The 11,181-nt window shown below is 32.8% G+C and overlaps 1 protein-coding gene across 1 annotated transcript; it reads right to left on the reverse strand.

The window, feature by feature from the left end:
- Positions 1-823: 823 nt before the first annotated feature.
- On the reverse strand, positions 824-2,940 carry LOC25480760 (cysteine-rich receptor-like protein kinase 6). Its single transcript, XM_024774389.2, has 3 exons — positions 2,234-2,940; positions 1,415-1,871; positions 824-1,156 (listed from the first exon to the last, which is right to left on the reverse strand). The coding sequence occupies exons 1-3, from the start codon at positions 2,938-2,940 to the stop codon at positions 824-826; spliced, it is 1,497 nt and encodes a 498-aa protein (XP_024630157.2).
- Between the last annotated feature and the right edge of the window lie 8,241 nt (positions 2,941-11,181).

An 11,181-nucleotide genomic window follows, 5' to 3' on the forward strand; every position in this document is an offset into this window, starting at 1 on the left:
TCTATATTAATATATAACTATTTGAGCGTATTCCATTGAAACAATCAGCAATTTTGCGTTTAAGCATCGTAAGTCGATTTGTACATTGGATCTCACATCATTGTCTAGTAATAGAGAGTACGTTGAGGGATAGGTGGAGTTATATTTGAACCACAACGTTTTCCTCTCAATATGTGCCTTTTGTAGGTTATCCTTTGCTTGCCAAATTTATCAACTTTTTGTTTCCATGCATCTACCAACCACCGAGTACAATGCACTAATTTACCAAAGAGCCTAGCTCGCCTAAAAGCATCAACCTTGCAAGCATAATGTTTCATTAATACATAAAAAAACCAGCGATCATGCTCGACTAAACCAGAATGAGCACGAGGCGACAATAGTTCTTACTCCACCTGTTTCTATCATTAAAAAGTAATTAAAAGCCGTCCAACCTAATCCACGGAGAGCAAAAGAATGGGAAATCATTGTCTTCCACGCTGAGACATTCTTCTCTCGTATATGTCATTGTACATTGATAGTGGCAAAATAGAGGAAACAAACAAGGATAGAGAAAAAGAAAATATTCGAGCAAGCCATGGAGTTTTCTTTTATTTTTTATTTGCAATGATAGAGGTATATAAACAAAGTACAAATTACATCATTTCAAATCCCATACAAATTACACAAATTACATCATTCATCGACAAAAAAAAAAGGAAACAAATCCCATAGATGACACAAATTACAAATATTCATTTCCTAAATCATTTCAAATTTATACTAATTGATACTAGAAAACATAGTTTGTTGACAACAATTATAGAGCTAAATAAAATTTAATAAACTATCGAGGAATAAAAGTACTTGCAGACATTTGATTGTATGAGAAAAGTGCAGAACTATTGGCAGATTGAGTAGAACTTGATTCTTGTGCAAGAACGTCGGAATAAGTTCTACCATGCAAGAAAAACGCAGGTTCTTGTGGAGTTGGTAAATCAATTGCATAACTGCTAAGATAAGAAGCAACTGTCACAATTGAAGGTCTAGCATTCGGGTCATTTTGAACACATAATAGACCAATCTGAATGCACTTAATGACTTCATTTGTAGAATAATCTTCTTTAATATTTGGGTCCAATATACTTAAAGGTGTTTGATCCATCCATTGTCTCCATACCTGAAATAATGTGTGAAATCCGATTTCTCAACTAATATCCAGGTCGTATGTGATTTATTCAAGTGCAAATAATATATATTTCTTGTAACTCGAAAAGAAGCTCTCGTAACTCGAAATCCGACCAAAAGATATATAAAGTCCGACTAAAGATTGTTCCATGTTCTGACTTGAGAGTATATGCATTTATCATAAAAGGAAAAATGAAAGGGTACTATTGTTAGATCATTACACTCACATAATTCAAGAATCGAATCCTACATGTAAAATTGGAGCAAAGACTTCACCTGCATTTCGTGGTAAAGGTGGACTCCCAGGTGGCTGAGCTTCGTCACCCTCCATGTAAAAAGGGAACAATTCAAACCTCAGATTGCAGCTAGGATAGATAATTCTTCCCCCAACACTACCCAAATTTGACCATGGAATTGATGTAGTGATCACATTATTTAGACAAGTAGCGCAACCCTCACTAGACAAATCTCGCGTACATTGTCCAAGACTATACAAGGTTTGTTTATCATTCAGTTTTAATGAATTAGTCTTATATCTTTCATCACTGTCCCCTGTATCATTCGCAAGTTGAGATAACTGATTCGATAAGGTACTAGTGAACCAGTTTTGGTTTGTGGTGTAATCAGTGATATTTATATCTCTATACATAGGACTTGTTTCAATGTTAGAGAGGATTTTTTGATCTGAATAGCGAACCAAGCAGTGGCTGTACCAAATTATGCCCTTAGGACATCAAAGACACTTTGAGTATATTTGATCCGTTGCATTTTTAACACATTGACCGCAGAGGTGAACGGGAAGGTCACCTCGACACATGAAGAGGCCGTACACCATTTCTTCCACTTTTACTTTTTGGAAATTTCTGCCATTGTGGCGTTGGAGGACAGATAAGAGAGAAGTAATTTGAAGTTATTGTTAGTGATTGTACTGTTGTTTCTTGAGCAATTATAGGAAAGATAAATTGGATCTTGTGAAAATCTAGAATCTTGGTTTGAATGATTTGTTTGAGGAACAAGCTCATTTGGCGAAGGAGCATTAATAGACCTATAAAAAGGATATAGTTCATACCTAACATTACAGCTAGGCAAAAGAAATCTCCCACCCACCTTTCCATAACCACACAGAGGAAGAAGATCAATAGCAGTATAGAGACAGGTTCTGCAATTGTTAGGAGACAAGTCTGGCGTGCACTGAGCTAGACAGTATAGGGTCTGATTTTTCGAAACTCGTGCTTCTTTTGTTGCAAACTTCTTTTTTATGTCTCCAATAAGTGGACGTGCTGCTTCATCTGCAGTTTCGTACCAGGTTGAAAACAATAAAGGCATGAAGCTTTTCGTGTTTGAGACGTTGGCATATGTACACTGTGCATACCAAGGACTTGTAGAAACAGTGGAAAAGAAAGACTCATTGGAGTATCGAACCATGCAATTTTCGTAATAAATTACAGCTTGTTTGGATAATGGGCAATCTAAGGAAAGTTTTTGAGTTGCATTAACTATGCATTCATCACAGATTTGAAAGGTGACATCACCCCTGCACATGAACAATCCATAGACAGAATCAGAGGGGTTTCCTGTGGTGACTGTGGTGTTGTAGAATTCGGTGTTGCCGACGGCTTTTGATGATAAGGAAGAGAGGAGTGTCCTGGTATTGATTTGGTAGGTGCTATTGGTTGTGGTACCATTGGAGGAACAAATAGAGTCCTGTGCCTTGATAGTTGCAAAACAAAGGAATCGAATAAGGATTGAGAAAAAGATAATTTTAAAGTAAGCCATGGATTTTGTTTATCGAGTCTAATTGAAAATGCCGTTTCCACGAAACCGTACTACGCTCATGAACCGCTTATTTTTGGTCCTGGCTTGTTTGTGGGATTCTATTTTTCATGTTATATATTGTTTTTAGAAATTAAAATAAAAGAAAAATAAAATAAATAAATGAATAAAAGGGTTAACTATATCTTTTAAATATTTTGTCTATTGTGATCTCTTTGGGACTCTTTGGTGTTAATTCTTCGTTTGGGTTCTCTGAAATAATTCATTTTTTTCTTTAAAAACATTAGTCATTTGAGCTTAATTGTTTGATTATTACTCTTTAAAACCATGTTCATGGGATTAATTTGATCTCTTCATTTATATTCAGAATTCAATTTAATTCCATATGTTTTGTTGTTGATCATGCTATATATAGTGAATGATATATAGCCAATTCTCACGAAATGTCTTTGAGTTGAATGGAAAAACAGTTTCTTTGATTTTAATCCCGAATTTGGTGGAAAACATGCTGATACTGGGGCTAAGTTACTCAATATACCTATTATGACGACTTCATGAGACTAGGCATAACAATAAAACTCATATCAACGGGTATCCGTCCAAACCAAGTCCAATTTAATGATTTTTCATGCTTTGATTGTGTTTTTGTTTTTTCCGATTTCAAAACATGGATACAGGAAGGGTAACGGGGATATAGGTATCCATCCCAAACCCTTATCCAAACATGTACCGAATGTATAAAACCCATTTATTACCCATTTTATATAAATAGAAACGCAAACCATAAATCATTTCACTCACACACTCAGAGTCTCAGTCTCTCATGTGACACTCACCTCTCAAAGTGATTTCTCTTCTCATACATACACTCTCGGTTTTCTCTCTTCTCTATCACCATAGCCATCGATCATCGTCATCTCTTTAATGGATAATGCATAATAACATTGCGCTTGAGGCTGAAAAATACTTTTTTTTTTTTATTAAAAAAATTATTCACTGCAGGAATAGGGCCGAGACACCTGAATCTGTCGAGGGCGGAGATGAAATTCAATTTATCATCCTTGTTAAATATAAGTAGGATAACGGGTAAGTTTATAGGATTAGGGCATGGGGACGAGGAACATAAAACGTGTCGTCATCCTATCCCATTGTCATGCCTACGTGAGACTACTTGTCGTTATACTTAACATTTCCTTTTGTTATTTTAATGTATCCTTTAAAGTTATAAATGTTGGACATTTAGTTCCTTAAAGTTTTAACTTTAACTTTGGTATCTTATTTTGTTTGAGGCGATATCGCAATAATATGTAAATATATTAAAATTGCAAACATATCTTCCATGTCTTTTTTGTTGTTTACTTAATGGATTAATTTACCAACAACAAAAATGAATAGGAGGATTAAATTGATTATAAAAAAAATAAAAAAATAAAAAATAAAAAAAAAACCAATGATAGAAATGATTTATAAAAGTGATATTTGAAATTTTGATGCATTGAAAGACTACAATGATAGCACCTCAAGTATTCTGAGACCAAAATCACTGTTTGTCCACATTTTGATAATTTGATTCCTTAAATTGCAAACGTTAGGGTAACAACCTATAATATATGTCATTTAAGATATCAAAAAGTAACAAAAAATGAAGAGGCCAAAAAGTAACAACCTATGGCCTTTCCTGCGGTTTGATTTTTGTTTTTTTTTTTTTCCTTTTTTATATTGAATTTTGAATTTCTTAATTTTAGATATTGAATATGGACCCTATAATTTTAAATTTAAGGCCAGATCAACTCATATTTAAAGAAAATGTCAAAAAGTTAGTGTCAATTGTAATTAATACTCCCTCCGTCCCAAATTGTAAAACGTTTTGGGCATTTCACACATATTAAGAAATGCAATTAATATTGTGTGGAAAAGAGATATTATGAGTTGTTTTACAAAATTGTCCTTAATAAATAATATGGGAAAAATAAATGAAAGAATTGAAATAAGAGAAAGTAATAAATAGTTAAGGTTATAATAGGAAAAGTAACATTAAAGTTGCATTGGTATTGTAAAGAGACATACAATTTGGGACAAATTTTTTTCCCTAAAGTGACATACAATTTGGGACGGAGGGAGTATCTTTTTTGCTCATATTCATTGTTAATATATTTTGATTTTTTTTTTTTTAAAATATGTTAAAATATTTTGATGTATAACATAACATTAGCCCACAAATATCTTCATATTTATTGTGTATGTGCAAAGTAAAATTAATTATTTTCTCTCTTTCATTTAAAAATGGACAATTAGATTCCTGACAATAAAAGAAACAAATGACAATTGATAGCTGATGTCTGATGGTATATAACTTTTTTTAAAGAGATAACTTATAATTGATAGTTGATAAATTATAGTTGATGGAAGATGACTTATAACATTTTTGGTGAAGTAGCCAAGCTAGAGCTTACACATATTTTTTTCTTAATGAGTACGCCATGGAATTTCTTTCTTATTGAGTCTGTTTGATTTGCAATGATGTTATAGATACAATTTTATCAAGGTGAACACTATAGCACGTTGTACGCAAAAAGTTATGCCCTCTTCTATCATGAGTATTTTGAAAAATAAATGCTACATAGAATTATTGTACCACTCTACATATTTTTGATAGATCAATTAATAGCACGGCTGTATATGCACGACATGCCATTTTACATGGACTATATTGGAGAACTAAAGGTATCCATTTTTTTTAAAAATATTTAGGTTAATAGTGTTTTACCCCTATGTAAAAATCATTTTCTTTTTGCAGAAATTTCGTTTTTCAATGACCTATTAGGGGGTATTTTAAAACAATTTTTTTTAGGGGATAAATATAAAAAAAAATTACAAGGGAGTAAACCGGAAATGCACTATATTAGAGAGGGGTAAAATACTATTAACCCAAAAAATATCAAAATAGAAACTATTTTTACTAACTACAATATTTTCGACGACTAAAATTACCGTTAAAATTTTATAGGGACTAAACATAAAAATTCATGATTTTGTAGTCCACTTGAGATGCATTTCCTCTAGCTCCTGAAAAAGACATTATATGGACTGGATTAAAGGGGTCAGTCATCCTAAAATTAGGATTCATTTCTTGTCGCAAATATTCGCTTGTAGCATACCATATTTCAATGAATTGGCGTAATTTTTCTACCGCATGTACATTCCCATAATGATTATGTTTTTCCAAAAATAAGGAACTATTGTACCACTTTACATAATTTTGATAGATCAACTAATAGCACGGCTGTATGCACGACATGCCATTTCCATGAAATCGCTACGACCGTAATGAACGATTATTCTTAGTACTCATGTGGGTTTCCATTTTTCCTAAACATGCGTACGTGCTTTGTCTGTTGTATTGAGAAATAAAAAGAATTAATGATAAAGATTGCGTTAATGGGTTCTTAGCTTAGTTGGCAGGGACATTGCATAATTTATGCATGGATCGAGGTTCGAACCCCGGATACCCCACTTATCCACATTTAATTGCGTGAGTTCTAGCTACTAGGCTACTAAACCAATGAATCAAATGAACACCGCAAGAAAACGGAAAATCAAACAACGTCGCACAAGACGACGAACAACAAACCACCACACTTAGATGATGAAATCTAAAAAAAAAAGCCAAATCTATATGAAAATCACTTATTTAGATTTAATAGAGTGAAAAAGATGACAATGGGTGATTTCAGGTCAAAAATTGACCAAAACCACCCCTCGATGAAGAAACTTGAAGAGAAAACTTGGTAATGATAAAGAATATTATTCTGCCCAATTTTTTTCTATATATCAAAATGACTGGTTTTGATTATTACGATCAGGACCAAACCAGAGATCCTAGGATATGTTGTGCATTTTGTTTGTGCGCGTTCCTCAGGTTTGTATGTTTTTTAATGAACACAACGAGATCGTGTGGCGTCTTTTGACAGAAAAAGGTTTTAAAAGTAGTATAAATGCATTAAGTTTAAAATGCAGAAACTTAAAGGAAAGAAAAAATGCAATGCATTTAAAATAAAGGTGGTTCCACAAATTCTTTACATACATTCTTTATGACTCTTTTCTCTCGTGTTAGTACTTCAAGTGTTTTAGAATTATTATACGTGATTTGCGACCCATTGTCCCTATGGAAGACTACTATTTATACATAGGAAATAAGTGGAAAGAAACTAATCCCACGATCAACACTCCTTCCATGTTGACAACCGCTTGTCTCCCACGTTTTCTTTTGAGGAAACCGCTTCTCTTTTGAAATTCGAACCTTCCCGCTTCAAGACAGTTGCTAGACTTCGACGGTTTTACTTTTGACTCGTATCTTGTCGAACTTCAAGGTTTTGAGGCTCTTTATGCTTAGTCCAACATCTCGTCGAAACTCTTTCGGTTGAAGAAAAATGCTTCGATTCTTGCAAAAATAAAAGTCAACAAATGTTGATCATATTAAATGAGGATGGTGAAAATATGTATTTTTACTTTACAGAATCATCTTTCAGACATCACATATTTTACAAGGTTAATTTAAATAATTAACCCAATAAAGTATATTAGAATATGGAAGATGTACACGTGAAAAAAAAATTAAAATTAAGGTATATATCTCCTATAAATAGGGGGAGGATAGAATGAGTAGATGAACTGAATTTTTAGTAGTATGAGGAGTATACTACTTGCTCTTCCTTTTAGGTTTTGACCCGTGACCTTCAGTTTCCTATTGATGCAAGAATTGTCAAGAAAAAATGGACATAAATTTGATAAATAAATAGCAATAATCAAGAATTATAATTGCAACAAAATAAATATGATGTATAAATGCGGGCTTGAGAGTGTTTCGCCACCATAAGTCAGTTGTATGGTAATGAGTAAAACCGCAAGTGCACGACTTACCGAAGTAGTAATAAAAGAGTATCGTTTCGACAGAGAGTTATGAATTCAATTAACTTTCAGCAATGATTAGAAAAGAGTTTTGAGTTATAAGGTTTGGATTTTTAATTAAAAGAGAATAATAAAAATAAAAGCACATTGGGATTATTGGTTCATCTAGATGACAAATCCTTCACAAAACAAACCCTCAACCAGAACTTTATATTGGACCCACTTTCTAAAGACAAGTTTCTCTTAAGCGTATCAAAGCTTCTCTCGAAGTCATTGTGTACCAACCACGCCTATTCTCATGGTTGATTGCTATTAGAATCCTTGAAGAATGAAACTTTATGTGTCTCAAGGTTTGCTAGACTATTCTCATGTTTCGCAATCCTTGTCTAATTTCACTTGTTCCAATATCAAAACTCCGCTGTCGCTTTATGAATTGATATTTGTGATGATGAATTAACAAATACTAACCCTCCACTGTCGGTTTATGAGTTTGGTATTTGTTAATTCATTATAAAAACGGTGAAATTAGATTAGAAAGTAGATTTATATAAAATTAGGGTTTATGGTTTGGTTTGATTAGGATTACGTCATTAGACTTATCCATCAATCCCAAGACAAGAAGTGTCTACTCACTCACGTTCATTGTAGACATAGAAGAGAAGAAGAAGAATAACATAAAAGTAAATAACAATAAAATAAAGGTGAACTTTTATTCCAAGAACAAAAGATGGTTTTACAAACTAGATGGTTGCTCTATTTATAGTCTAACATTGACTTGAACCCCAAGAATTATATCACTAAAGTGTTGCACAAGAAATCATGGACTCTAGGTCAGAAATACTAAAATAGGTAGCTTTGTCGAAGAGGCAAAAACAGCAAAAGGGCAAAATGGGCGCGTCACTTGTTATATTTTTGTACAATATCTTCAAATTCTTTGCACAAGATATTTTTGTATATATGAGATCTTCATATTTTTGACATGAATCAGCTCCAAATCTCCTTTCTTTTGCTCAAAGACTCCATCTTTCAAATATTTGTTCCTAAAATAAAATAACTTGCAATTGAAGTAAAATAGTTATAGAAGGAAATAAAAACATATAAAATTTAATTAAAATAAATTTAAATATTAAATAAAAGATACTAATTAATGACTCATTATTGACTCATCACCTGGTGTAGTTGGCATCAAAGTAAATACTCTTCATAAAAACAAGGGAAATGCTAACCGGTGCCCCCGGAGCACTGGTTAAGGATATGAAAAAGGAAATTATATAGTAATTAATACATTGAAATTGTGTAATTAATTTATAATAAAGTCAAAAACAGTTTCCTTTTATGTTAATAATTCTCTTTTATGGTATGTTTAACCAGTGCCCCAAGGACACCGGTTAGCAAGACCCTAAAAACAATAATCACCGCACATAACAAGATCTCCAATAATGCTCAAGGGAACAAGAACAACAATTCTCAATTATTTCTGAGTGACACTCAATAAAAGAATGTTATTGACTCTGAGATTCATTGTTCGTATACATAGCTAGCTACCAATGTTAACATTTCATTTTAGTCTTATGTAGCCAAACGGTAATATACAATTTGTAATTTGACCGGGCAACTAAATGGATTGGGTTTCACTGCAGTTGGAAAATTATTTTGTTATTTTAATCTTTTTCTAATTAAATGTCAACACTTAAATAATGTTTTGCAATGTGTCTTTCATCCATAACTTAAATGAATTAAATGTAGCATGAACTAAATGGCATATACCTGAACTCCTGTTACACAGTCAATCAAATAAATGGCATTTTACTTAATGACATTTTTTTTAATCAAAAAAGTAATGCAAAGAGCATTACCGAATATATATATATATATATATATATATATAAAGAAAAAGAGCAAAGTACAGACAAACAAAGGGGAATTAGATCAAGACCCTTTCAAAATTAAGAAAACCTAAAACTAGGCATACCTAGTCGGTTTCTACCATAATCATGCCTAATATAGTCAGGGAGGGAGGGAGGGAAGGGAACCAAGAAAATGAAGACTATGCTAGTCCAACATTAGCCATGCTGTCTGTACAAGAGTTTCCCTCTTTGTATATGTAAGTTACCAAAAAATCACTACAAGAAATTTGTCATTTTGCGACACTTACTTTGCGACTCTTGACTTAGAACTGTCGCAGATTACACTTTTGCGACTGTTTGTATTAAGGGTCCCAGGTTTTATATCTTTTTTTCAACCGCGTTTCACCATAAATCTTTTAGCCAAATATTCTATCCCCACTTTTCCAATTTCAGTCTCCCTCCCATAGCTCCAAAACCCTAATAGCCAATTTCAATCTCACTTCCTCCCAAATTGAAACCTAAATCTCTACCACCTATGGCTCAATCGAAGAATTCCCCAAATTTCATTTTCCAATTTCATTTAAGCTCTCTGATAGAAATTTGGCAAGTGTACCAAAAGCTATCGAAGTAGTAATAAATTTGTTTCCACGAGGACTGTATTTAACTTCTACTCAACAATTTCATTATTAAAAAGGATGTATAAATTATTATTGGTGCCCTAGGCAGTTGAGTTGATTTAGTAATAAACTGATTAAAAACAATAAAGAATTGGTTTTTAGAAAATTGAGAGAAGCATGGTTAAGTCCTTCGAATCCTCCGAAGCTCTCCTATGGTAATTTGCACTCCTAAATACAATAAATGATTATTTAGTATCACGACGGATTAACTTAGTAATTCTACCCAATCTCTTGACCTAGAATTCTCCCCGCAAGTGACAACCCCTTAATCTCTTATGTGAATTCGAAACCATTGGAGGAATTAAATAAACGTTAATCCCTATATCATAACCTAATAATGATATATCTCTAGCTTGATTACTTAGGTTAAACCTATTACCTGGTTCAGAGTTAAAAGCCAGGGTTAGTGGTCATTCAATTTCTATGATCAATATGCATATTCATAAAGCTATGGTTAATAGTCTATCATAAATGTAACGCTCTAATCGTTATTTAATTATTTTTGATTGTGTGGTGTCATTTATATGGTTTTTAGTGATTTATGTGGTGTATATATTTATTATATGATTATTTTATTAGATAATTAAAATAAGAGGAGAATATAATTAATTAGAATTTGGGGGTTATGTCATAATTAATATAGTTAGTGGGGGGTTAATTGCTAATTAGGGGAGTTACATTTTGGGAGTTAAGAAAAGAAAAACAGAGAAAACGTTTGTACGCGAAAACAGACAAGTTTTGGGAGAAAAGCCAAGTGCAAGGGAGAGGAGCTTAGGAACCAATTTCTGCTGTGTTAATTCTGCAATTCTAAG

The sequence above is a fragment of the Medicago truncatula genome, chromosome 6 (genome assembly GCF_003473485.1).
Source record: "Medicago truncatula cultivar Jemalong A17 chromosome 6, MtrunA17r5.0-ANR, whole genome shotgun sequence".
Taxonomy (NCBI): domain Eukaryota; kingdom Viridiplantae; phylum Streptophyta; class Magnoliopsida; order Fabales; family Fabaceae; genus Medicago; species Medicago truncatula.

Excerpts from the sequence above, each read along its gene's own strand:
- LOC25480760 (XM_024774389.2), bottom strand. The coding sequence starts at position 2,940 with ATGGCTTACTTTAAAATTATCTTTTTCTCAATCCTTATTCGATTCCTT. Across the intron at positions 1,872-2,233 it reads TTGCCTAGCTGTAATGTTAG|CCACTGCTTGGTTCGCTATT; the intron begins GTATGAACTATA and ends AATTTGGTACAG. Across the intron at positions 1,157-1,414 it reads TCTTTGCTCCAATTTTACAT|GTATGGAGACAATGGATGGA; the intron begins GTAGGATTCGAT and ends ACATTATTTCAG.